This window comes from Oratosquilla oratoria, chromosome 7, assembly GCF_046742065.1.
Source record: "Oratosquilla oratoria isolate Oo_2021 chromosome 7, ASM4674206v1, whole genome shotgun sequence".
NCBI classification, from domain to species: domain Eukaryota; kingdom Metazoa; phylum Arthropoda; class Malacostraca; order Stomatopoda; family Squillidae; genus Oratosquilla; species Oratosquilla oratoria.
Genome location: NC_134783.1, coordinates 60,806,326 through 60,832,822, shown reverse-complemented (window position 1 = coordinate 60,832,822; position 26,497 = coordinate 60,806,326). Strand labels below are relative to the sequence as shown.

The 26,497-nt window shown below is 40.2% G+C and overlaps 1 protein-coding gene across 2 annotated transcripts; it reads right to left on the bottom strand.

Moving 5' to 3' along the window:
• On the bottom strand, positions 1-26,497 carry LOC143027179 (lymphokine-activated killer T-cell-originated protein kinase-like). Of its 2 annotated transcripts, none has more exons than XM_076188327.1 (8): positions 23,836-26,497; positions 21,871-22,006; positions 21,382-21,463; positions 21,023-21,245; positions 17,471-17,623; positions 11,621-11,739; positions 10,460-10,587; positions 1-5,194 (listed from the first exon to the last, which is right to left on the bottom strand). In XM_076188327.1, exons 2-8 carry the CDS (start codon positions 21,998-22,000, stop codon positions 4,998-5,000), a joined length of 1,032 nt encoding a protein of 343 aa, XP_076044442.1. In that variant the 5' UTR covers positions 22,001-22,006; positions 23,836-26,497; the 3' UTR covers positions 1-4,997. The 2 variants fall into 2 exon arrangements, with proteins under 2 accessions (XP_076044442.1, XP_076044441.1); XM_076188326.1 differs by lacking the exon at positions 23,836-26,497 and adding an exon at positions 23,573-23,606.

The following is a 26,497-nucleotide window of genomic DNA, read 5'->3' as shown; positions in this document are numbered from 1 at the left end:
ATTACTAACGTTTCGTCCTTAAGAGTACTTCCTCAGAGTATACACTAAGAAAAATATTCATAGCTTATATACTTCACTTTGCTTACCCCGTTCCTCCCAGACTCTGTCTTTCCTTCGCTCCACTTCACCTCCAACAAAGTCGCTAGTCACCTTTAATAATTTAATAAATCCTTCTCTGTGGTTATTGCAAGGCTTTGAAGCGATGTATGCTGCTTTGATTATTTTTCTTTCTCATTTCCTTAGCACTTTGTGGAACACCTCTGTATTTTCCCAGACAGGAAGGTGGCCAAAATTGTCTCCATGAACCACTAGTGAATTTGATGTCTGGTGGGCTTTTACATCATTCTTGTGTTCATATAGCCTTTTTATTATTATTATTATTCCTCTGTCAGCCTCCCCAGAATAACTGACGGGACAGCTTTTACAAGGAATTTTATAAATCAGGCTGTCCTCAGCATCTATCTGGTACTCATTTCTGCTTTTGTTTTTAATTATTTCAATTATTCTGGTCCCTGTGCCATGTGCAATTCTTAACCCTGCCTTGGTGAGCAACTGTCCAATTTCATTCGCGTGTCTGGAGTTGGGGACGGACAAGAAGCCCCCATTGTCACCTTTGTCCTCATATATTTGGCCTTCTCTGGTTCTTTTTGTTATTCTTAAAGCCTTTCTTTTCAGTCTATGTAAGAGTCCTTGTGGGTAACACTTTCCTAAATATGTCAAAAATGTAGTCAATTTCAACTTGGAGACACCAAAAATAAGTTTCTTATTCTTGCCTATAATCTCCACCCAAACAGATTCCGTATTATCCTCTGCCTTAATTGAATTGTTGGTAAAATAATCTATTGTATAACAAAAAGTGTTTCTCCTCCCCTGTCCTTGCGAGAAAAAAAAAGTATATCCTTCTATCTCGATTTCCGGAAGGAAATGTCTATCAGGCATATTGATCCAGGATTCAGTAATAGCTATATAAAATTTCTCTACGCATACTTTGCCTCACAGCAAATCAACTTTATTTCACTTCTGCTGTTTGTAAACTTTTAGTTTATCCTCCCTCCACCTGACTAGGTGATTCTTTTCACAGTTCCTCTGAGCTGTTTCTATTGCTTAAACTATATTCTGATACTCCCACCCCCACAAATCCCACATAATCTACCTGAAAAAAACCTGTGGGATGTCTACTTCTCACTCAAGGGATTCAGCTAGGAGCCAAAATCCTTTGGGCGACAAGTGCACCCTGTCCCTTGTATATGGATGATTCTTACAGTAAAAGTGATCCCAGTTGTCAACAAATGCCCATCCATTAGCTTTACAATGTTTTGCCAGCCTGCAATTCATCACAATAGCCAAGGAATGCCACATGCCTCCAACTATACGCCTCAGTAGGATTCCACATACAAGAACCCCTCCCTTATTCCTAATCTTATTGAGCACATCCTGGAAACACGCAAACAATTCCTCACTCCTTAACTTGCCTATGTCATTCCCCCCAGCACTCAAGCAAAATATGGGTTCCTCACCTTCCTCAACTATACACTCTTCTGTCCTGTCTCTAACATCACCTATCCCTGCCCCAGGAAAACACAACTGAGTCCTGTTTTCTATCTTTGTCACAGAAGCCCCTATCTAAGTACCTCACTTGGCTATCCCCTACAACCAAAATCTTAGCTGTGGGCAGGGATCTAGCAACTGCCCTACCCTTCTTCTCTTACATCTTCGTTTCTTCTTCTTGTAGACCCACGAGAGCTTCTTGGCTGTGTCTTGTCTGGGCCTTTGCTCGGTCACCTCTTTTTCTAGTTGGCACTTTTATGCTTGACATTTCTTGCACTTTTGTCATTTTTCACTGTTATATCACTGACATTTTTCAATTTTCACCGATCTATTGGAACACTACTTAATACACCACCAAGTGAGGCCTAAATAAGGCTTCTGTCCACCTAGAGAGGATGATGACTACCTTCACCCACACTGGCCCTGTGAACCATGCGATGGGCCTCCATGACATGGGAGTGGGGGCTGGCCAATCGACTGATTTTTTACAACCTTCCACCCAACATTGTGATCCTTTTCACAATACAATTTTGGCCCTGGCACTGCCATGTGGTATTACTGATTTGCACTTTTGCCCATCTTTCCATTACTACACAGCACCTTCTCTGCTTCAAAATTACTGTCAAAGTGGGAGCTCTATCAGGCACATCTAAACCCAATGATGAACAAACACACACACAAAGTGGTTGAAATATAGAATGTGTAAATAATGTAACAAGTGAGAAATCACTCAACTCCATGTGTTATCAATTGCAATAACAATACCTGTTTACAAGTGCCACCCATTGTTGAGCAGACTTTGATCCTCATAGTATTTGTACCAAGTTTGGGGGAGTGCATGTATGCGTACATATCATATAAACGTAAATAATTTTATTCACAAAAGTGTAAACGACATACTTGTGCCTTGCTATTACATATATGGACTGTATAGTTGTGCTATTGCTATTATTTTGTATACATTTGCAGGCTCCTATTCTACCCTCTTCTCTCTTCTTCCCTCAACTCCCACCCTTTTACTCATCTAATTCCAACTTTCCACCTTCACTTAATAAAACAAGTCTGGAAACCCTAGCCCATGAATCAACCAACAACCAGAAGAGGTTGTACCAAAAATACAACCTTCATATCTTTTGACTTAGCAACCCCTTTTATTAGGCGAAAGGGCTTTTTGGTATGTGTATACAGTACTATCAGATCTCACCCAACATGACTTTACCATGCATGAAATTCCACGTTTACATAAGTAAAATATCCCAGCATTTGCCAAACATGACCATGTTTCACGATAGCACGGTTTGAATAGCCTGCAAGGTCGTGTTGGGCACCAGTGTCTGGAGAAGGTCTGGGAACCTGACCTTTTTTTATCCCATAAGACCTGTTATTTGCCCAACACGAATTTAATCCTGCATGATGGCTAAGGAATCTAATACTCATGTTCGGTGAGGTTGGACTGAATATGTTATACATATTTTTCCTTGGGTCATTCCAACTGCTTTTATGGGTGTGGGTGGAATATATTTTAAAGTTTCAGTGTTTTTCATAGTTCACATTTGTCATTTTCTCATTTTCTTTCTTCTTATTTGTTTTGTGATGTCTTTATTTAGGTGTTGTAACATCCTTTTTCTTGTTGTGTTTCAGTTTGCTTTTAACCACTTCGGTATGATGACTGTATGGGGCAGAAATATAGAACATGAGAGAAGAAGAGAGAAGGAGTTTGAATGTGTTTGAGATGAGGTGTCCGAGAAGCATGATGGGGGTTACTAGGCTGGATAGGGTGAGAAATGAGGAGGTGAGGAGAACAGGGGTGGATGAAAGAGTATTGGGATGGTTTGGACACATGGAAAGAATGAGTGAAGAAAGACTAGTAAAAGAGGTATGGAAGGCAGATGTGGAGGGAATGAACATGAGGGGGCAACCTAGGATAAGATGGATGGATGGGGTGAAAGGAGCTTTGGGGAAGAGGGGAATGTCTATTGAGGAAGGACGGGAGAGGACAGAATAGAGAGGTGAATGGAGAATGGTTGTAAATGGATGATGTTGTGATGCATGAGGTGGAATGGGTGTTGGGATGGGGGGTGAGGTAGTATGCGTGAGAAAAATTTGACGCAGCCTCAAGGGATTTCTCCCCATCTTCTCCTTTTCTGCATGAGGGGACAGAGAGGGGGTTGCCAATTTAATGAAGTGACCTTGCTGTGGATGTGCTGTGTTTTGCAACACTGCATCTAATCCAGGGCAGTGGACAAGATGCAGGGATGACCCGTCATCCAGGAGGTGCAAAGATAAGAGGGAGGGTAGAGGGTGGGGGGGAGTGGAGTGTATTAGGGATGGAATGGGTGGGAATGGATTTTATGCCATTGTTTTTTGGCTACCTCCCTTGTAAGGGGGAAAAAGCCTTTGGTATATGTATGTATGGTATGATGACATGTACATGGGCATAATGAGGCACAAGTGGGTACACAAGGATGCCAGCATCAGTGTCTTGATTATATTTTTTTGTAGTTGTACATGAGTTACCCCCAGATTCTGTGAACTGGTTTGATCATGTTTTCTGTGTTTATTATTAATCAGAGTAAAAGAGAACGAGTAATAAATCAGTGACTTTATATTTTGTAATGTGCGTTATGTGATGCAAATTGCATATGGCAGCCAATGCTGTGTGCAAGAATTTGAGTCGTACTAAGTGGTTAAGTTTATTTCTCTTCCAGAGTGTTTTTTTCTAGTGTGTAGTTGGGGTTATATTTGTTGTGGTGAATTAAAGGGCAAAGAAAGCATGTAAATGTGTGGGTAGAATGAAAAATGTTAGGAGAAATAGGTACTCAAGGATGAATGCAAAAGGTTGTATGAATGAGTGATTGTACCCATGGTGTTGCATGGCACAGTGACTTGGAATATGAGGGAGGTAGAGAGAAAAACATTGTTTTACGAGAGGAAGTGTTTAAGATACATAATAAAACATAGGAGCTCCAGATGTTGGGCGGGCACTGCTGTGGAAACACTGTGTCATGCTGCATTATGGCAGGGGCCAGGGATGACCCTTTATCCATGAGGTATAAAGATGGGAGTGACAATGAATGGATTTTGGATAGGTGTAAGGTAGCTGTATAGGCACCTCTTTTTAAAGGGGGTAAAGATCTTTGGAAGGAATAGTTGCAATGAGAGTGGAAGGAGTAAGGATGTTCCATTCCCATGACTAGCCACCTCATTTTGTAATTAAAATTAGGGGTGTTTGTATGTGTGTGTGTGTGTGGAGTGGGAGGGTCATTATACCAAGCATCAGATTGCTATAAAATCAAAGCAAAACTTGATCACTTGTTGTCTTTCTACCAAATCAATCTCCTGCCACTGAAAGGCTTGTCTTCTTTCCATAACTGCATCACTCACTGCTGTCACTTCCGTTTTCTTTTCCAACATTTTATTATTTCTCCTGTCCATTCACAGTCCCTCCTTTATTCATTTTCCTTTACCCCCTTCCCATTTGCTTCAAGACTCTTATTCTCCTTTGAATCTAAACATTTTATATGGTGAAGAACTTGTTCAGCGGATGGCCTCTTTGCTGGATCTTCTTCTGTACAAGCATAGAAGATCTCAATTATTGGCAGGTAGGAATCACAAATCACACTTTCAGGAACTTCTGGTCGGGTGCCTGCCAAAAGAAAATATAAAAATTACTAAGCAAAACAAAAGTTAAGAAAAATCATAAATAAGTGCTTTAACAAAGCATTACAGAACCTTAACAATTTGTTGCCCTGAGTTTTACTGACTGGAAACCAGCAACAGTCCATTTTTGAGGATTACCATAAGCAGGTACATATCACAGTTTCCATTTCTGAGACAATCATATATTTACATTTAGTCTCCAAATCTACCAATAAAAATAATCAGCCTCAAAAGTTAATCAATCTTACATACATACATATACCAAGGCTTTTTCCCCCTTACAAGGGAGGTAGCCAAAAAGAAAAAGGCATAAAATCATTCCCATGCATTCCATCCCTAAATACACTCCACTCCCCTCCACCCTCTCTCCTACCTTAGCACCTCCTGGATGACGGGTCATCCCTGCACCTTGTCCACTGCCCTGGGTCAGAGGTAGTGTCACAAGTCACAGCACATCCAAAGCAATCATATATTTACATTTAGTCTCCAAATCTACATACACATACCAAAGGCTTTTTCCCCTTACATGGGGGGTAGCCAAAAAGAAAAAGGCATAGAAACCACTCCCACCCATTCCATTTCCTATATATTCCACTCCCCTCCACCCTCCCTTTTATCTTGGCACCTCCTGGATAACGGGTCATCCCTGCATCCTGTCCACTGCCCTGGGTAAGAAGCAGTGTCGCAAGACACAGCACATCCACAGCAAGGCCGCTTCATAAATTCGGCGACCCCCCTCTCCGTCCCCTCATGCAGAAAAGGAGGAGAATGGGAGAAATCCCTTCGGGCTGCGTCAATTTTTTTTTCTCATACACACATCCTCATCCCTCATCCCCCACCCACTCCGCCTCATGGATCACAGCATCATCTATACACAACCCCTCTCCATTCACCCCTATTTTCTGTCCTCTCCCGTCCTTCCTCCACAGACATTCCTCTTTTTTGTAATGCCCCTTTCACCCCATCCATCCATCTCATCCTAGGACGCCCCCTCATATTCACTCCAACCACCTCTGCCTTCCACACTTCTTTTACTAATCTTTCTTCACTCATTCTTTCCATGTGTCCAAACCATCCTAATACCCTTTCATCAACCCTATCTCCCAGTTCCCTTTCCACCCCAGTTCTCCTCCTCACCTCCTCATTTCTCACTCTATCTAGCCTAGTAACCCCTATCATACTTCTCAGACATTTCATCTCAAACACATTCAAACTCCTCTCTTCCTCTTCCTCCAAATCTACCAATAAAAATTATCTGCCTCAAAAGTTAATCAATCTTACTGTAAATCAAATACTTCCTGATACAAAAAACCTTACATTCTCCTACAATTTGAATATCATGAATAACTCATTCTTCTTGTACAGTGAACACTCTGGACACATTATGGCCTGAATGGAGAAAAAATTAAGTAAATACAAATAAATCAGAATGAGACTAAGGAAATATTTCCTTTATTGTATTTACCTAATTATATCAATAATACAGTGGACCCCCACCTATCTGCAACTTACCATTCATACATACATATACCAAGGCTTTTTCCCCCTTTCAAGGGAGGTAGCCAAAAAGAAAAAGGCATAAAATCATTCCCACCCATTCCATCCCTAAATACACTCAACACCCCTCCACCCTCCTTCTTATCTTAGCACCTCCTGGATGACGGGTCATCCCTGCACCTTGTCCACTGCCCTGGGTCAGAGGCAGTGTCGCAAGTCACAGCACATCCACAGCAAGGCTGACCCCCCCCCCCCTCTCTGTCTCCCCATGCATAAAAGGAGAAGACGGGAAGAACCCTGCATATCTGCAACTTTTCCCATGGAACCTAATACATATTTGAGATTCTCCAGCATATCTATGAGACCTACACAACTCCGTGCTAGTACTTGAAACACTTTTGTTTCGTTTTTTCCTAATTTGAAAATTATCATTTATTTATAAATATATTTATCGATTAACCTCTTCAATGTGAATCAAATACTCACACGCACATAGGGGTGGGTGGATTGTGTATACCTTGACCAAGAGAAGGCATTTGACAAAGGACCTCAAAGTCAACTTATGTGGATATTGGAGTATGTTGGAAGACTGAGAGGCAAACTATTAGAATGGATGAAAGACTTTTGTTGGAAAGATATATGAAGACAGTGATATGATATGGTTTAACATCACACACTCCCCCCTATCGGGAGGCTAGGACAGTGCCCCTCACAGAGGGCTTTATAGCATGGAATTTAATGAACCATGCCCTTGGTTCAACTTCGCTGGTGGTAGGATTCGAACTGCCCTCACCTCGACCTTCGCTGCAAGTAACGACGCCCTAACCCGCTCAGAAGCCAGCGAGCTTCTATGAAGACAGTACTAAAGGATAATAGGTCAAGACGGAGAGCAGTAACAAGTGGAGTTCCACAAGGTTCAGTGCTTGCACAAATAATGTTTCGTGTCTATGTCAATGGCATGATGGAAGGAACAATAAACTATGCCAACATGTTTTCAGATGATACAAAAATCATGAGGAGAGTGAAAAATGAGGAGAACAGTAGACTATTGCAAAAAGATCTAGACTACTTTTGCATGGAGTTAAGAATGGGGAATGAAGTTCAATACCAACAAATGCAAAGTACTAGAAATGGGCAGTAGTGGCAAAAGACAATCTTTAAACTACTCCTTGGGAAGTGAACCCATTACAAAAGCAAAAGAGGGGAAAGATTTGGGACTGTAGATAAAAGACTGACCTGACAGACATATCAGCAGGATCGTGGGAGAGACATACTGACTACTGCAGAAGATTAAAGTGGCGTTTTGCTATATGGGTGAAGAGATGATGAAAAGACTTATCAAAACCCCGATCCGTCCAAGACTGGAATATACATCAGTAGTATGGTTCCCACACAGAGACAAAGATATAAGCAAGACTGAGAGAATATAAAGGACAGCAACCAAACTGGTCCCCAGCCTGGCAGATAAATCACAAAGACGTGATATGATTACAGTATTCAGAAGAGATCTCTCATGATTAAAGATGTGAGGGCTTTAAGATGTTATGGGAGCAAAGAAGGATCACATATCTAAAGGATGGGAAGAAATAGTTCTCCATATAGATGCATAAATATGTGGGATAGATTAGGAAGTGATATACTCCAAGCTCAAACAATACACAAGTTCAAATCTGAATATGATAATTGGAAATCAAGGAATAGATCAAGTTGGAACCATACATGAACTTGGGGCTAAGTAGGATAAATAATTAGAGAATAGATGGGACCCAATGAGTATTGCTCCTTTTCCTGTATACCACAATTAAGTAAATACAATATATCTTCCTTGAGTGACTTGTGGACCCACCCAGAGACTGTTGCCAGTTTACCAGAAAACTGCAGATCTACAAGAGACCTGGGGCAAAGGATTAATTGATTGTAGTGTGTTTATGGTGTGTATTTGTTTCATTGTGGTCTTTGGTACATATTCAATGTGATGGCTGCAGTTGCAATTCTTTGTGTACTGATTTGTGTTGGAGAGTGTGGTGCAAAAGAGGCATAGCCAAGAGTGCCATTTACCTACTGGAAAGGTGCAACATTCATTGTACCCCATCTCCTACGCTCCAATTCATCATACTTAGCTACAAATCCATGCACAATTCCAACTTGGTCTATATCCTTAATTTCCAATCATTATACTTAGAATTTAATTCATCTATTGTTACAGCTTGAGCTTTATCACTTTCTAAGCTATTCCTAGTATCTATGCATCTATATGGGAAACTATTTTTTCACATCCTTTAGACATGTAGTCTTTCTTAATTTGTTTTTATGAACTCTTAACCCCTTCGATACGATAACACCTACGTAGGCGTCATGAGGAGCAAGTGGGTATGCGAGGATGCCGATGTCGGCGTCTTGATTATATATATTGTAGTTGTACCTGCGTGACCCCCATACTTTGTAAACTGGCTTCATCATATTTTTTATGGTTATCAAAATTCACGGGTGAAAGAGAGAATGATCAATACAGCGGTGACTTTATTTTTTATAATGCAAGTATTATGACACAACATCGCACATCTGGCAGCTAATGCTGCCCGCGAGATTTTGGCCCGTATTGAAGGAGTTAAAGCCCCCCATCCCTAAACAAGAGCTCTCTTCTGTCAATGTAGTCTATACTCTTTAGGAACCTGAATACTGTAATTGCATCACCTCTTTCTCTTCAATCTTTCAAAGTTGACAGATCCAGTGCTTTTAGTCTTTCCTCATCTGGTTTATCTGCCAGGCGACCAGTTTGGTTAATGGCCTTTGTTTTCTTTTGATATTGCTTTTATCCTTCACTCTGTGTGGGGACCATACCACTGATGTATATTCTAATCTTGGAGAGATTTGGTTTCTAAGAGTTTTTTTCATCATCATCATCATCTCTTCGTCGTCTATATGGTGAAAAGCCACTTTAACCTTCTGCAGCAGTGCATGTGTTTTGCCTACAATCCTGCTAATATGTCTGTCAAGTGACAGGTTGTCTTTTATCAACACTCCCAAATCTTCCTCTTTTTTGCTTTCATAATGAATTCACTTTCCAAGGAATAGTTTAAAGATAGTTATTAGCAACTGTTGTTACCAGTACTTTGCATATTTTGGTATTGAAATGAATTTTCCATTTATGGCCTCCATATCTAGATCTTTTCACAAGAGCCTAGTCCTCATTTTCAACTCTTCTCAATTTGGAGACCTCTTTATGGAGGTGGGGAGTTGTTTATTGGATTTGGAGAGAGAGGGCCCAATTGAAGATTTTTCTTCTTCTATCCCCACTTCTTCTCTTGATCTTGTGCTGTATCTATGGGCAGGACCAGCATGGTTCAACCTCATCCATGGCAATATGGTGAAAAACTTATGTAACCTTTATGTACATTTAAGCCAGTGGCGGTGCCAGGGGGGGGGCTTTAGCCCCCCAAAAAAAGTGGCCAGCCCCCCCAACTAAAATGAGCAAATTGAAAATTTAAAACACTCATTGAAATAATTTTATTAAGTAGAATTTTTAATTGCCAGGGCTAAAGATTTGTCAGCCATCAGTGCTACCCCTACCATTAACCCTCTCCCCTTCTGAAATGAGGATAATATATGTGTATTATCATATTACTATTAGCCCCCCCCCAAAATTTGCTCAGCCCCCCCCTTAGCCTCCCCAACTAAAAATTCCTGGCACCGCCGCTGATTTAAGCATAATACTTTTACAATTAGGACACTTAAGACCTTAACAGTAACTTACCTAGAGCCTTATTATACCTTTCCTCCATCTCATACTCCTCTTGCATCTTTTTATCTTCATCCAATTCATTTTCGAGGGTTTCATAATTCAACTTATCCATATGAGGTGCAAAGAGAGAAAGCATTTCCCTGTTATTTGAAAGAAAAAGAAAATAATGTGAAAGACAGAAATAAATAAATACACATATAACATATCAATATATAATACATATATATATATAGTGAGTCCTCGTTATATGGTACATATGCATTCCTGAAAACCTTACCGCAAATTGAAATTACCGTATACTGAACCGAAGTTTCAACTTATGGCAGACGTACCTTCTCCCTGCTCTTTCCTCTTCAAAATATCTAATTTTACCTCCAAAATACACACGGATACCATATCTGTGAATTTTTCTTACCATAAATAGAATCGAGGGTAGTAATTACCAAATACCGTAACTGTGAATTTACCAAATAAAGAATTATCATATAACGAGGACTCACTGTATATATATATGTTCATATTACTTTGAACCTACTTCTCAGATCACACCACAAACTTAAACAGTTGCTCATGTTACCCCACTTCACAGGAGACCTCGCTCTCCTCGTTCTCATTATGCATCTCATTCATGGCACATTCACTTTCCAGAACATGCATTATTTGCCATTTCTGTGGACAACCTGGACACCTTGCCACTAGGTGTTGGAAATGTCTATCCACTGTTCCTCACCAATTACTCCCTCTGTTCCTCTCCTAATGTCCTCCATCAACAACCTCCCAAAAGCCTTCCCAACTCCAATCAACAAACTGATCCCTCTGAAACTACTGCACTCATATTTGTCCCCCTTTCCCTTGTAAAGCTCTTTTTTGTAGTTTGTAGTTGGCTTTTTTGTAGTTCATGAATATTTCTACAAATAAGTTGAAGCACCTCTATGTGTTTATTTGTGATACTGTTTATGTTTATTTAAGCCATGTTTGGGGCATGCTTTTGTGTTGGCGTGTTTTTCAGAACAGGTCACCTTTGTTTTTACAACCTTCTTACCTTTCTGCCACTCATGCACATTTGCATTTACAAAAATAAAAATTATATTCATAACCAGCATCAACTTTCAAAACATAAAAACCAGACACTAAAAACCCTGAACATTTTTATGTGTCTCTGAGTCATCTTACCATAATATAAGACCATATGGAAACATATCTGTCTTGTCTGAAATATTTCCACCATGGATTGCCTCAGGAGCTGACCAACATTCTGTCCCAACATAAAAATTGTTGATCTTTGCATTACCCTAGAACAGAAGATTAATTAATAATTAAATATATAAAAAGGAAGGGATTTGGGAAAGATAAAGGAAAGGAAAACTGGCTAAGATGAATGAGTGATTGAGTGAACAAGTTTACAAGATAAATATATGTATGGAATGGGTGGGAATGGTTTTTGTGCCTGTTTCTTTTTGGCTACCTCCATTGTAAGTGGGAAAAAGCCTTTGGTATATGTATGTATGCATGTATGTATGTATGAATATATATATATATATATATATAGTGATCCCTCCAGTATCTGAACTACCCATAAAATCTCAGCAGTATATGGGCATCCCAACAAGGCTCCTTTATTCACTTCCCAGACCTGACCAGGAAGTCAACTGGACTGGGCATTTCATTCAAATCAACTGCATGCTTTGTACAATACACACTCCTAATTGGCATGTCTTAATATTTCAATAATTTGTTAATTTTTACTTCACATCACTTTTATATTTTATGTTATATACTACTTTTATACCATAACATTGTAACAAAAGTACAATATACAAGTAAGTTAGTACTTCCGACCAATGGTCCAAGGTGTCATTGTAGCAACCAAAAGGCAATATCAGAGAAGGTTTTGGATGAGGTTATGGTGAAGGATGAGAATGAGCAGAAGGCACAGGGGAAGGACACACAAGGCCAGGAAGAAACTGAAACACTACAATAGTCTGCAATACATAATTGGACAAATGTGTGCACGGAAAGAAGTCTCCATCAAAACTCTGGAAAATGGTTGGTCTTGGCTTGTGACAGGTGCTGAGGCTAGATATGACTTCAAGAGTTTTGAGCTTGATGACTCCCACCTTTGCCTAGGTGCTTCAGACGATTTTGATACCCCCAGGAGTCAAATTTTGACCTTAAATTCTTGCTAAAGTGGGATTTTTAATTTTTAAACTAGAGTTCTAAAACTCTGATATTTGGATTCCTTGTCTTTTTTCTGATTCTAAATATATATACATTTATATAACTATAACATTTATCACCCTAGTTATTGGTCACCAAATGTTAGTGACATCTCATATGACCTCAAAATATCTGAAGTCATATATCCTGAACAGTTGTTTGGATTGACCTTTAAATTTCAGAAATGTGTTTAGGGTCCTAAAACTACCTATAAACAATATTTCGGCAAACTTGGAGAGATGAGGGTGTTAATTTGTGCCTAACATCCTTTCTCTGATTTTGCTGAAATTTGGTTTATAGGTAGTTTTAGGGCTCTAAACAACAGAGAAGCCATTGGTGTATGTATATATGTACATATGTATATACATATATTATATATATATATATTATATATGTATATATATATATATATACACACACACACACATATATATATATTAAGAGATAGTGAGAGAGAGAGAGAGAAGCCTAACACAGGTTATACAACACACATGAGGGGCCCAGCTTTTATCCTGGTGCCCCCACTTTGCAGCCAAAATAATGTTTATAACACTTTAATCAATGGTGTGAAACACCATCTTTGTGACTTGAATATCAATACACTGCAAATAAAGCAAAAATTGTCTGGGTGGTTTATACAGTTTCTTGGCATTGTGAAGGTGAATGGCAGGCATGCTACTGCACAATATCACAAACTTATTGCCACACAAATGCGCACTACACCTCACACCAACTCTTCAAACACAATACTACCAAATGTATAACAATCTCACACAGTTTTGCCAAAAGCTTGACTGAAATTTGTCCCACATAACGTAACATACTGTAAGAAATGTGGGTGATGGAAAAAATTGGACATTAGTTTTTGGATTCTGCATGCAAAAATATGTAAGATACAGCTATTGTTTTCCTTGGGACAAATTCTCTGTTGACCAGTGAAATTGATTACCTGATTTGCCAACACATTTGGCATATCTTCTTGCCATGGCAGTTTACTTTTTCCCCCTATATATAGGTTTTTCAATTGATTTCAGTACATACATACATATACCAAGGCTTTTTCCCCCTTCCAAGGGAGGTAGCCAAAAAGGGAAAGGCATAAAAACACTCCCACCCATTTCATCCCTAAATACACTCCACACCCCTCCCACCCTTCCTCTCATCTGAGCACCTCCTGGATGACGGGTCATCCCTGCACCCTGCCCACCGCCCTGGGTCAGAAGCAGTGTCGCAAGACACAGTACATCCACAGCGAGGCCGCTTCATTTAATCGGCGACCCCCCCTCTCCGTCCCCCTTTGCATATAAGGCGAGGACGGGGAGAAATCCCTTCGGGCTGCGTCAAAATTTACTCACACATACTACCCCACCCCCCACTTCCCCGCCAATTCCTCCTCATGCAGTCACAACATCATCCATATACAACCATTCTCCACTCACCTCTGTCTTCCGTCCTCTCCCTTCCTTCCTCAACAGACATTCCCCTCTTCCCCAAAGCCCCCTTCACCCCATCCATCCACCTCATCCTAGGACGTCCCCTCATGTTCACTCCCTCCACATCTGCCTTCCATACCTCTTTTACTAGTCTTTCTTCACTCATTCTTTCCATGTGTCCAAACCATCCTAATATTCTTTCATCAACCATATCTCCCAAATCCTTTTTCACCCCTGTTCTCCTCCTCACCTCCTCATTTCTCACTCTATCTAGCCTAGTAACCCCCACCATACTTCTCAGACACCTCATCTCAAACACATTCAAACTCCTTCTCTCTTCTTCTCTTATGTTCCACGTTTCTGCCCCATACAGTGCTGTTGGCACAATCACTCCTTCATACAGTCTCCTCTTCGCATCCATTCCCAAATGTCTATTCCTCATTACACTCTTTAAACCACCAAGGCATTTACTCGCTTCTCTCAATCTACATTCTACCTCCACCTTCACTCCACCTTTTCCTGCTACACTTGCACCCAAGTATCTAAAAATATCCACTTCCTCCAGTCGCTTTCCCTTAATGTTCACTTCCAGTCTACTGCCACTTTCACCCCTTGTACATCTCATCACCTTACTTTTACCCACATTTATCTTTAGCTTTCTTCTATCACATACTCTCCCAAACTCTGCCACCAGCTTCCTCAATCCCTCCTCTGACCCTGCCACAAGCGCAGTGTCGTCCGCAAACAACAGCTGGCTCACCTCCCACTTTTCTCCATTTTCTTTAACCATCTCCAATCCCTGACTCACTACCCTAGCATTCACCTCTCGCACCACCCCATCCATGTATAATTGATTTCAGTGATTTCATAAAAAAAATGTCTGATGTAAATATGTGTATATATATATATATATATATATATATATATATATATATATGTGTATATATGTATATACTGTATATATATATGTATAAATAGTGTTGGGTATGATATTGTCTTTTGTTATTAAAAAAAATAATAATAATAATAAAGTCTGAGCATCATAAAACTGATACAGTTGCTGCTGTATCATATTTCCCCTTTCCATTTTGGTGGAAAAAAGTGCATTCTTTGAGCTCCCATGGAAAAAGAACCTGGTCACATGGAAGCATTTCAGCATCTCTCATGACTACAGAAGCAAAACTCTTCTTAGGCAATCTGCCTAAGTTCACAGTTGTGATGTCATGAATAAAGATTATAAAAGGGGATATAAAGGACACCCTTATGGTTAGAAGAATTTATACACCAAGAAGTGTAAAACATGTGATCCCTGTTCCTGATGTCTGCCCAATGCCAACCTTTACAACACCCCTACCTGTTGGACATCTACATGTTACTAAACTCATGTGGTCACCATTCCTGATGTCAGCCCATTGCCAACCTTTACACTCTCCCTAACTACTGGATGCCTCATTGTGATTAAACTTGTGTGGTCACCGTTCCTGATGTTTTAAAAAAAACTCTACTCTTGGATGCCTCATTGTGACTAAACTCGTGTGGTCACTGTTCCTGATATCAGCCCATAACCAAGCTTCATCGTCTAGCAGCTCTACAAGTGACTGAAATCGCTTGTCACCAGCCCGGCTGAGTCAACCTACTCTCAAGAGTAGGAAGCCTACAATCATCCCCACTTTCATACCTCATATCTACATAATCAATTTCCATGTCCTATTGTATGTAAAATTATCATATATGTTATATTGTGTACATATGAAAGTAGACTTAGTAACAAAATGATATCTGTTGATAGTTGAAGATATTCCTCCTCTCTCTAATTTTAAGAACAATGAAGAAAATTTTATTGTCACTCTCTTTTGGTGCTGGATAAGGATTTCTTATCATATACTAGAATAGTAGTGAAGTACTGAAAAGGGTAATGTGATCTTATGCCTTTGACTTTTCATAGGATGAACATACTGAAAGCAGAATCCTTGGTTCCATCACTCCATCTCACTTCATTTGTTTTTATGATTTGCAAGGGAATCACAGGGGATATAAAAATATAGACTCACAGAAGTAGTAGAGGACATTTTCAAGGGTACAATATAAAGGAGGGACATTTGTAGTACAAAAGTAACATATTTCCTCTATGAGTACATATTTTTACTCTAATATAAATTATGTATGGTCTCAAATCTGAAGAGGCACCCCAAAATAGACTCTAAAACATTGGCTACATGCTACCATGCAATCACTGCAGCATAACATGCAGTTAATACCCAAGTCCAGGAAGACAAATAAAATATATAGGAAAAATGAGCAATATCATTAGAAGTCTCAATGCAGAAATACATTGTGAAATACAAGTCAGAAAATGTGTACTTTTGCAGTTGCTGACCAAGAGAACAAAATACAAATATATTACTTTTAAATAGCATAATGAATATTAGAATTTTAAATTAATTTACTCTCCTTTCTTTGGAATGAAGTGTTTCAGAAATATGGGAGTTATCGTGTGGATGGGACAGAGACCAAGAATGAAAAGAAAGCTGTTACACAAAGTTGATGAAAAAGTACCAGCAAGCTTTAGTCATATGGAAAGAACGAGGCTAGACTATCAAATAGAATGTGGAAATTAGTAGTGGATGGATGGAACGTGAGAGGAAGACCAGGAATGAAATTGATGGAAAAGGTGAAAAGGGAACTGGATGCAAAAATTATGTCTGTCAAGCAAGGAAGAAAGTGGCAAAGATAGGAGTAAATGGAGAAAGACTGTAAGTATGTCAACAAATTATACCACTTGAAGGGATGTTCTTCATGTCTGTTATATAAATTATTTCAAGTGAATAAGGGTGGTTGGGAGCTGCCATATAATGAAGCAGAGGCTAAATCAGCTAAGGTTGTCAAACCCTGGTGAGGTGCTGCCTCACTACATTCCCTTTGATCTAAGTAGTGTAGCAGGAACAGGGATGACTCTTCATTCATGGGATGTTAAGATGGGAGGGCAATGAATAGGTATTGGATAAGTGAGGAATGGGTGTAGGGTGGGCATATGCTCCAACTCAGCTAGCCCCATTACAAAGGAAAAAGGGCCTCTTGGTATGTACGTATTAGTGTGATGATACTTTCACTAACCTGGAGAGATGAGTAAAAATCAATACATATACCAAATGGCCCTTTCTTCCTTAAAAACAAACAAATCAATAAATAAAATAAAATAAAATTGTGGAACATCTATTTTTACTCTATCTTTATATCTAACTTTGGATGTCTTTCTAATAATAAAATCCAGGTCCCAGACTCAAGGCTCTGCAACTGCTGGACTGATTACTTTATATCTAGCTTCCTGTGGCTGTTACAGGTTTCAGCCTACTGTACCCAGCTGGGGCCTTACCTTGTCATCTAATGGGACTGTGACCCCAAAGTCACAGAGTTTGACAGTGTCAAAGTCACCCTTGATCAGGATGTTAGCACTCTTTAAGTCTCCATGAAGAATCAGCTTCTCCTTGTGTAAATAATGCAATGCAGAGACAAGATCCAAGGCCACCTGAAATTCAGAGAGGAAAGTTTCAGTTGGACAAGCTCCAATATTCATTTCTCAGCAGTAGGTAGTCCTAAAGGAGATGTATGTATGTATGTATGTATGTATGTATATATATATACATACATACATATACCAAAGGCTTTTCCCCCTTACAATGGAGATAGCCAAAAAATCAAAAGCATAGAAACCACTCCCACCCATTCCGTCCCCTACATACTCCACTCCCCTCCCTCTTATCTTGGCACCTCCTGAATTTATTTAATCAGGCCCATGTATATGGGTGTGGTATGGATGAGAACAATAGGAAGAGGTTAGTAGTATGGTATGCTTGTGAGAACTAAGATGAATGTGTTAGCACTATATAAAACAAAACTGAAAGGAACACATGAGTTTGAGTTCAGGAGCATGGTGGGTAGGGCGTCAGGAGTGGAGTGGTACTATTGAGAATGATATGTGCATGGTGAGGTGACATGTCATCAAGGATAATATAGATGAAACTGAGAATGGAAATATAGGCATTTGTGGCTGTATATGGCAATGCTAGTGACAATAGTTAAAAGAGGAAATCATTTTAGATTTATTTAAATATGTAGACTTTGAAGAGAAATATAAATTTAGTGGTGTTGGGAGATCTTAATGCTAGTGTAGGGCCTGAGCCAATGCAGGTGGCAGCACTGCCAAATAAGAGAAAGGAATCCAGTGGTGAAGACCCCAATGCCTTCAGGCTTTTTGTCATCTCATCCCCACCTCCACATTAGGTGCAGCCCTGAGGGGACAATTATTGATTGTTCTAGAAGATTCACGCCCGCTACACGCATGCACGTAGATACATACACACTTCCAACTACGCATTTACTTGTATCTCCTACATGTATACAAAGTGCTACAATCTATACAATGCCTCATCTCCAGATCACACCCAGAAACTCACTCCAACTATTACTTCCTACAAATACATCTCCCCCTCTCTTATTTCCATTTCTCACATAGGGAAGGGGTGGTGTGGGAGGTAAATGCAAGTGTAATGGGCCAGGGGGTGATGTTTAAACAAAACGGAGGAAAATGAGAGATAAGCCAGTTGTTGTTTGCTGATGACACTGCACTTAAGGAGGGATTAAGGAAGTTAGTGATGGAGTTTGGGAAGGTGTGCAAAAGGAAGTTGAAGATAAATATGGGTTAAATTAAGGGTATGAGATGTACAAGGGAGAATGTAGCAGCAAATTGGAAGTATTAAGGGAGAGAGGCTGGAGGAAGTGGATAGGTTTAGATACTTGGGTGTGAATGTGGTGGGAAAGGGAGGAGTGAGCGTGGAGATAGAATGTAGATTGAGAGAAGGAAGTAAATGCCTTCAGGGGTTGAAAAGTGTAATGAGAAATAAACATTTAGGAATGGATGATAAGAGGAGATTGCATAAAGGGGTGATTGTGCCAATGGCACTGTATGGGACAGAAACATGGAACATAAGAGAGGAAGAGTTTAAATGTGTTTGAGATGAAATGTATGAGAAGTATGGTAGAGGCTACTGGGCCAGACAGAGTGAGCAATGAGGAGGTGAGGAGGAGACCTTGGGTGGAAAAGGAGTTGGGAGATAGGGCTGTGAAAGAGTATTGGGATGGTTTAGACACATGGAAAGAATGAGTGAAGAAAGACTAGTAAAAGAAGTGTGGAAGCCAGAGGTGGAGGAAGTGAACATGAAGGGGTGACCAAAGATGAGATTGATGGATGGGGTAAAAGGAGCACTGGGTAAGAGGGGATTGTCTGTTGAGGAAGTGAGAAGACAGAAGATAAAGGTGAGTAGAGGATGGTTGTGTATGAATGATGCTGTGATGCAAGGAAGTGGGTGGAGGATGGGGGGTGAAGGAGTATGTATGAATGACATTTTGACAGCCCGAAGGGATTTCTCCCCGTCTTCTCATTTTCTGCATGAAATAATGAAGGGGGGGGGGGGGGTCACCAATTAAATGAAGTGGCTTTGCTGTGGATGTGCTGTGTCTTGCTGCATTGCTTCTCAACCAGGGCAATGGGCAAGATGAAGGGATGACCTGTCATCCAGGAGGAGCCAAGAAAAGAGGGAGGGAGGGGTGGTGAATGGGAGGGGAGTATGTGGGGATGAAATGGGTGGGAGTGGATTTATGCCTTTGACTTTGGTTACCTTCCTTGTATGGAGGGAAAAAGCCCTTAGTATATGTATGTATATTGCTGACAACCACAAAGGAAACTGGAAAAGAAACTATAATTTCCAAGCGCTTTCATGGTATTTCACATCCACTGATGATGTGAATTATCACGAAAGTGCTTGGGAATTATCATGTCTTTTCTGGTTTCCTTTGTGGTTATCAGCAATTTATTGGATCACATGGTTTTGTGATCTTTTTGCAATATGTATGTATGTATGTATGTATATATATATATATATATATATATATATATATATATATATATATGTATATACACACATTTTTACCTATCTACCTAGTGAGTTTCTGGGGCCAATCTGAAGACCAGGTACCAACCCCTTGAGGCCGCATATCCTTGTGATTTTTTTTTTTTTTTTGCAATGCCTTGCATCTGGGTTGTTTCCTCCATTGGTTCCCCCATCCTCTCCAGGATGATGATGCTGCCTCTTGCAGGCATGCTGGAATGGCATTGAGTGCAGAAGGAGTGAATGAGGAGTAGTTGCATGTGGATAAGGAAGTGATACAGCCATATGGATGTTGTTGTCTGCTCCATAAATTTCTTGAGAAGATGATGGTGGGGGTAAACCAGTTCTAGCTGTCAGGTCCTACAGTGGAAAAACTGTATTGCTGTATTGTCTCAGACCTGAGTAGTGTGGCTTGGACCAGAGATGACTTTTCATCCATTAGGTGCTAAGATGGAAGGTGACATTTTGGGGGAGGAGGGAAGAATAGGTGTAGAATGGATGTAGGATGAATATTCACTTTGATTCAGCCATTCCCCTTTTAACCCCTTCCATACGGTGCCGCACACGTAGGCGTCATGAGGAGCAAGTGGATTCGCGACGCTGCCATATCGGCGTCTTGATTATATTTATTGTAGTCGCCCCTGTGTTTTTACATTCTCCCAAATGCGCCCTTAATCCCATTCTCTGTGGTTTTCAAAATTCGCGGGTGAAAGAGAGAACGATCGATATAAGCGGCGACTATATTTTATGATGCGAATATTATTTCGTTACGTCGTACGGCTGGCATTGGCTGCTGCCCGCGAGATTTAAGTCCCGTATTGAAGTGGTTAAGGAGAAAACAGCCGTTTGGTATATGCATGTATGACCATAATTCCAGCTAATGGTAGACCCTTTATACATCTGAGATGGAAACTTCATTTTATACCATGCATACATCATGACAAATCACAACAAACAACACCAAGGTTAATCAACAGTACTTTGAGGATGTCTGCAGCTTCAAAGGGTCCTAGGTCTAACTCTTGCCTCGCCTCAATTATGTCTGCAAGTGATTTTTCCCCCGATTCCATAACCAAGCATGGAGTACCATCCTTGTTCTTGGTATAGGACCGATAGCCAATTATATTTGGATGCTTGAGAGTCTTCAAGATCTTGGCTTCTTCATCTAAGCGGTCTTTGTATTCTGGATTGTCTCCTATTTTCCTGGTTCCATGAAAAATGCATTATCAACAACAAATGCCCAGGAGAATAAATACACAAACAAAATGAAAAGCACATGCAACATTTTATAGTACAACTTGCATGCATGTCCAACTGGATTTCATACAGAACTACTTACAAGTTAATTTTCTTCACAGCCCAAGGTGATTTGTAGCACCCACGCATAGGTGAATATCGCTCCAGAAGATAAACATTTACTCCTGTCACAAAGAGAATAATTATTTTACAAATGGTAATTTTTTCCATATCTACAAAGTCAATGAAAAAGCAAATATAGTTCTTTTAAAACCTCCAATGTTTGAATACTAAATAATTCTTCTATCATCCTTTCAATATGAATGAACCTGGTTCAGTGGCCCTTGGTATATTGATAGATACTGTTTACATCACAAAAACAAGTTATCTAAGACAGACCATCAAACTTCCTATTGCATCCATCCCCCCAGACATCAGTCCCATAGAAAAACTCCTCCCATGAAAAGTAAGAATGCTACTAGCATGACTGCATTCAGCACTTAGGACAGTACCAACATACAGTAGGTCAAGCTAATTAATATTTGAAAACACAGTTCTTTCTTTTAATATTTCTTCCTGGTTGAACACTGACCTGTTCCATACCCAAGTCTCTTCATGGAGGGTGAAGGAGGAATGACAAATGGTGGCGTTCCTGATTTCTTGTCATCCTGCAAGAGCTTTGAAATATTACAGTTCTTAACAGGAGTCTTGAATGCTGCCATTACAGTCTGTGGATAAAGATAATGACAAATATATCTTTGCATTTCTATTAAAAAAAAAAATAATAATAATAAAAATAATAAAAAAATAATAATAATAAATAAATAAATTCTATGCTTACCACATTGAATATTTGTATCACCACATACTGGAAAAGCAAAACACAAAAGACTACCATATCAGTGGATACATATACCAAAAGGCCTTTCTCTTCCCTTAAAAATATGCAGAAAATATCTTGAACTCTAGTGTGGTACTGAGATCAGTTACCCTAGCTCATATATAATGATTATGTATTGTAATGCTGATTGCAATTAGTATATAGTATTGGGTACATTGAATCAATCAAGTGTTCCTTGTCTCTCTTTCAGAAGACCTGCAGCCTCCAGGTAATCAACAGCAACCTCTGGGTGGGTCCACAAGTCCTGCTGAAGATTTAGTGTATTGCCGTCTAGGGGGGTTACTGACTGCATGTTATCAAGAACAAGTAATTGCACAGTAGCATGCAGCCAATGTTTTAAGAACTTTTGGGGCAATCCTACAGACTAGAGCCACACTTTATTTTGTCTATGTTAGAGTAAAATTGCTATACCTCAAGGAATGATACTCTTTGTAATGCAACTATCCCTCCTTTATGCATTCCCTTGATATGCCTTTTCTTTTCTTCTGTTACCTGTGGTAGGGGAAGGAAAGAATTCTGCCGATGCAATTCCCATGCAAGTTGTACATGGCATAATACTATGTTACAATTTAATTTCAGCTGAAGGACGAGGAAACAGAGCCAAAGAATTAATTACACAAGCAAGGGAGACTCAATTTTAGGAAAGCAGATTAATCAAGGTTGAGAAAATCCTTTGAAAAAAACAAACTGGGAGGAATTCATGAATACCACAGGAATAAGGAGGAAATGGGAAATGTTTTTTGACATCTACAACCTAGGTAGTGGGTGGTGTTAGTACAAACTTTTTTTTTATATATAACCCCCTTAGAATATGGAGATGGTCAGTATAAATGAAAAAATACTAATCATAAGCCGTTTAATCAAGCCTAACCCGTTACCCCGTACATATACCTTGAAAATGAAGTTTGCACTCCCCCCAAAAAAAACAACATTAGAATAGGGAGAAAAACATGTTTCAAAGAAAAATAGTGGGTGATACTCCTAACAAAAATGGCACTTTGGTGCTGGGTAGAGGGAGTGTAATCACACATTATTCAAGGGTGGAACCTCATATAATTCAAAGGTGGAATCATCTCCCTTATCAACTTGATCAAGTAATATTCACTTGCCACTTTCATGTTTAGGACCAATCATTTCATTCCTATTCTTAGCCATGTTCCAAACTAATCCCTGATGCCTATCCTATTATTGGTGCAACCTTCCGCTCAAACCTCAAATATAATGCTATCAGGTGCCTTTGCGGTTCCCTACTGCAGATAACCGATAAAATAAATAAATAAACCGAGCTGATTTTTTCCAGAATCACACAAGCACACTCTTGGTAAAAACAGAATGCTTTCAAATATTTATAATAATGAAACACTAGAAAGTAGGTGTTCCACTCATATATTACGGTCTGCATTAAGGGCACTCTGAATACAGTACTATGTTTTTATTCAGCATATTACTGTAACTGATCTTACATCTCGCCCAAAGTCAAAGACGACGAAGAGGTAAGAAAGTTTCAACATACATAATAATACTTGAACGTAAATTACGTATCCATTATATAGTACAATACATAAACTATAGGGTAAATATTTAATTCGTGTTTTACAGAAGTATGCAAATCATTGAGTTAAACAATCAGTTTAATAAAAAGAAGTGGGTACCTACTGTTTGGTTTTGTTTGTTTACGAATTTGAACTCTTGCAAGTTTACCCGCTAGCAACTCCAGTGTCCACAGTGGAAAATATGAAAAAGTATCCAAAAAATATTAAAAAGTATCCATTGAAATACTAAAAGGTATCCCAAAAAGTATCAAAATATTTGTTTATAAAATATTTAACATGAAGGTTAATTATTGAATATAATAAGTTGTATTATTGGATTTTCTCACACTGTTTCCATATCGTACATTTGACAGCCAGACTCTTGGGACCTGACGCTGCCTGACAGACAGAAGCAGGGGTACAGACACACAGGTGTAGTTTCGTGTGTATATTTTTGCATTACATTTATTTATTACTAAACAAGCAACGGCTACGCCGTGGGCGCTTGAGATACGTCACTGCTCGCTTTGTTCGCCAAAATCTGCATCTGTATATTCAAAATCTGGCTCATCTCTTATTTTTTCATTGAACAGATGAAGTATTACATGAAACTTCTCTATACTTTTTCCAGCAGAGAAGGGTTTAGTTTTCCCGAATAACCCAGGGAAAGCTTCCTTATTTTCAACTCGAGAGGATGCTGCTACCTTTGGTGTCTATATCAGTTCTTTCGTAGAGGACTTCTTAATAGTAGAAACTGCACTTCCAGAAGGGTCTCTGCCTTGCGTCTCTTGCTTTCTGCTGGCGTTTCACGTATTGTCCTTTCGCACTTCACACAGTAAAGGGTATGTGCAACCTGTTTCACTGTGAACATGCACACACTCTTTTGGTATAATAGAGATATAAGGATAACCTCAGCTGGCGGGTCCGAGGTTCCCCCAGAACACACCGACCCAGACCAGACATAAAAAATAAGAAAAAAACTCAGAATAAATGTTAAAATAGCAATGTGTATGATGAAATATACAGTAATATTATAATGTATGGATAGTACAAAAATGCTCTATGCATGTGTTAGTTTCCACTGTTGTTGTTGTTGTTGTTTCCAACAAATTCCTGACATAAGCCCACGTAAGACTTGTAGCCCACTTACCTAATTTCTGCGATTACCTGTTTCTTTAGTTGCTTCTGTTTCACTTTTCAATCCCCCGACATACTTCTCTCACTCTGCAATCTACCTTACCTAAAACCACTATCTCTGCTAATTCTAATCCTATCAAGGTTACACTTGTACCTCGATTCACATATGCACTGACCTGCAGGCGTGGATACAAGGGGGGGGGGCGGCCCCCACCCCCAACACCCCGAGTGTGGTACATTCATCTCGAGTTTGATTCTCCTTGGATAAACACTTTTTAGTGCGAATTTATTATTTGAATTATATTTGTGAATTATATATGATTCTACATACAATTACGAGCAAAACAGACTTAGGTTTCTGGACTAATCTCCAAGCCAACATCATTATTCTTGGGGTTAAAATATCGGCGTGTTTCAAGTATCGGTTATCGCTTATCGGTTCGCCCCCCCCCCCACCCCCAATAACACTCCTGGATCCGCGCCTGCTGACCTGCACACACCCTCGCACGCCATTCGCCATCCTTGACCTCTGACCCCGTGCCGGGGGTGCCAACTGTGCACCCCTATCTGCACCACATTCATACCACCCACCCCCCTTGATCTCAAGATCAACCCATTCTTCGTCTTCGTTTTTTCCACTTTCTACTTCGTATTCCTGCAGCCATCTTAGTGGATGCCTGTCGCGCTGCGGTCGTCGGGACCCCGCTCCCCCATTCACTACCGCGTCGTGACTCTCTTCCTCATTTTCTCCACCATCCACCACACGACGAAGATCCAAGATATGTCGCGGCACTCCCTCGACAGAGATGTTCCGCGAATTTACCTCCGTTACGATCCCCCTCGTCCACTGTGACGTGCACTTACCATACTTTGGCTTCACCCATACCTCCTCCCCCACCTGTACTGAGGCAGGGCCTTCTTCAGTATTGGCTGGTAGCACCGGCCCTACCCGGGGATGTCGCCAATCATATTTAAATAAGGCTCTCTGTGGAACCGAGCTTTCGTCTTGATTTGACCTAGGGGACATATTATACCAGAAGACTCCCTCCACGGTTGGTATTAGTGCCCTCTCGGCAATGGACTTGATAGTGCAATGGTGTCGCCCTACTTTCATTTCCGCTTGGCCCGTAAGCAGCCCTACAGAAATGTCTCGTGCTTCACTTGTCTAGTATTTCTTTCAGGGCTCCCGACCGAAACGCGGTGCTATTATCCATCAGGAATTCATCCACTGGAGCCCGTTCCAGAAATATTTAATTCATTCATCAGCCGTGCAATTTCCTCTCCCGTCTCCGTCTTCAGCTCCGGCCAGACGGCGAAGCGTCCCGGGCCGCAGTCAACCATCGATGAGTACACATCCCGCCGATAGTGGGTTACATTAACCGCCAATTTCCATTTCTCTTCTGCGCCAAGTTCCTCCGATGCATGCAGTCTAGGGGCAGACTCTGTCGACTGATATCGGACACGCTCTTACCGCCCGCCGGACTTCTTCCCTCGTTATATTCAGGTCAAGTTTCCTTGCTAAGAATGACTTATCTACACCTAGGTGATGAGTTTCTTGCAACTCTTTCGCGAATAGGGACCCTGCGACTCACACTTCAACCTACAAAGGATTACAAAGGCGGAGCATGCCGACAGGCGACCTTTTGGTC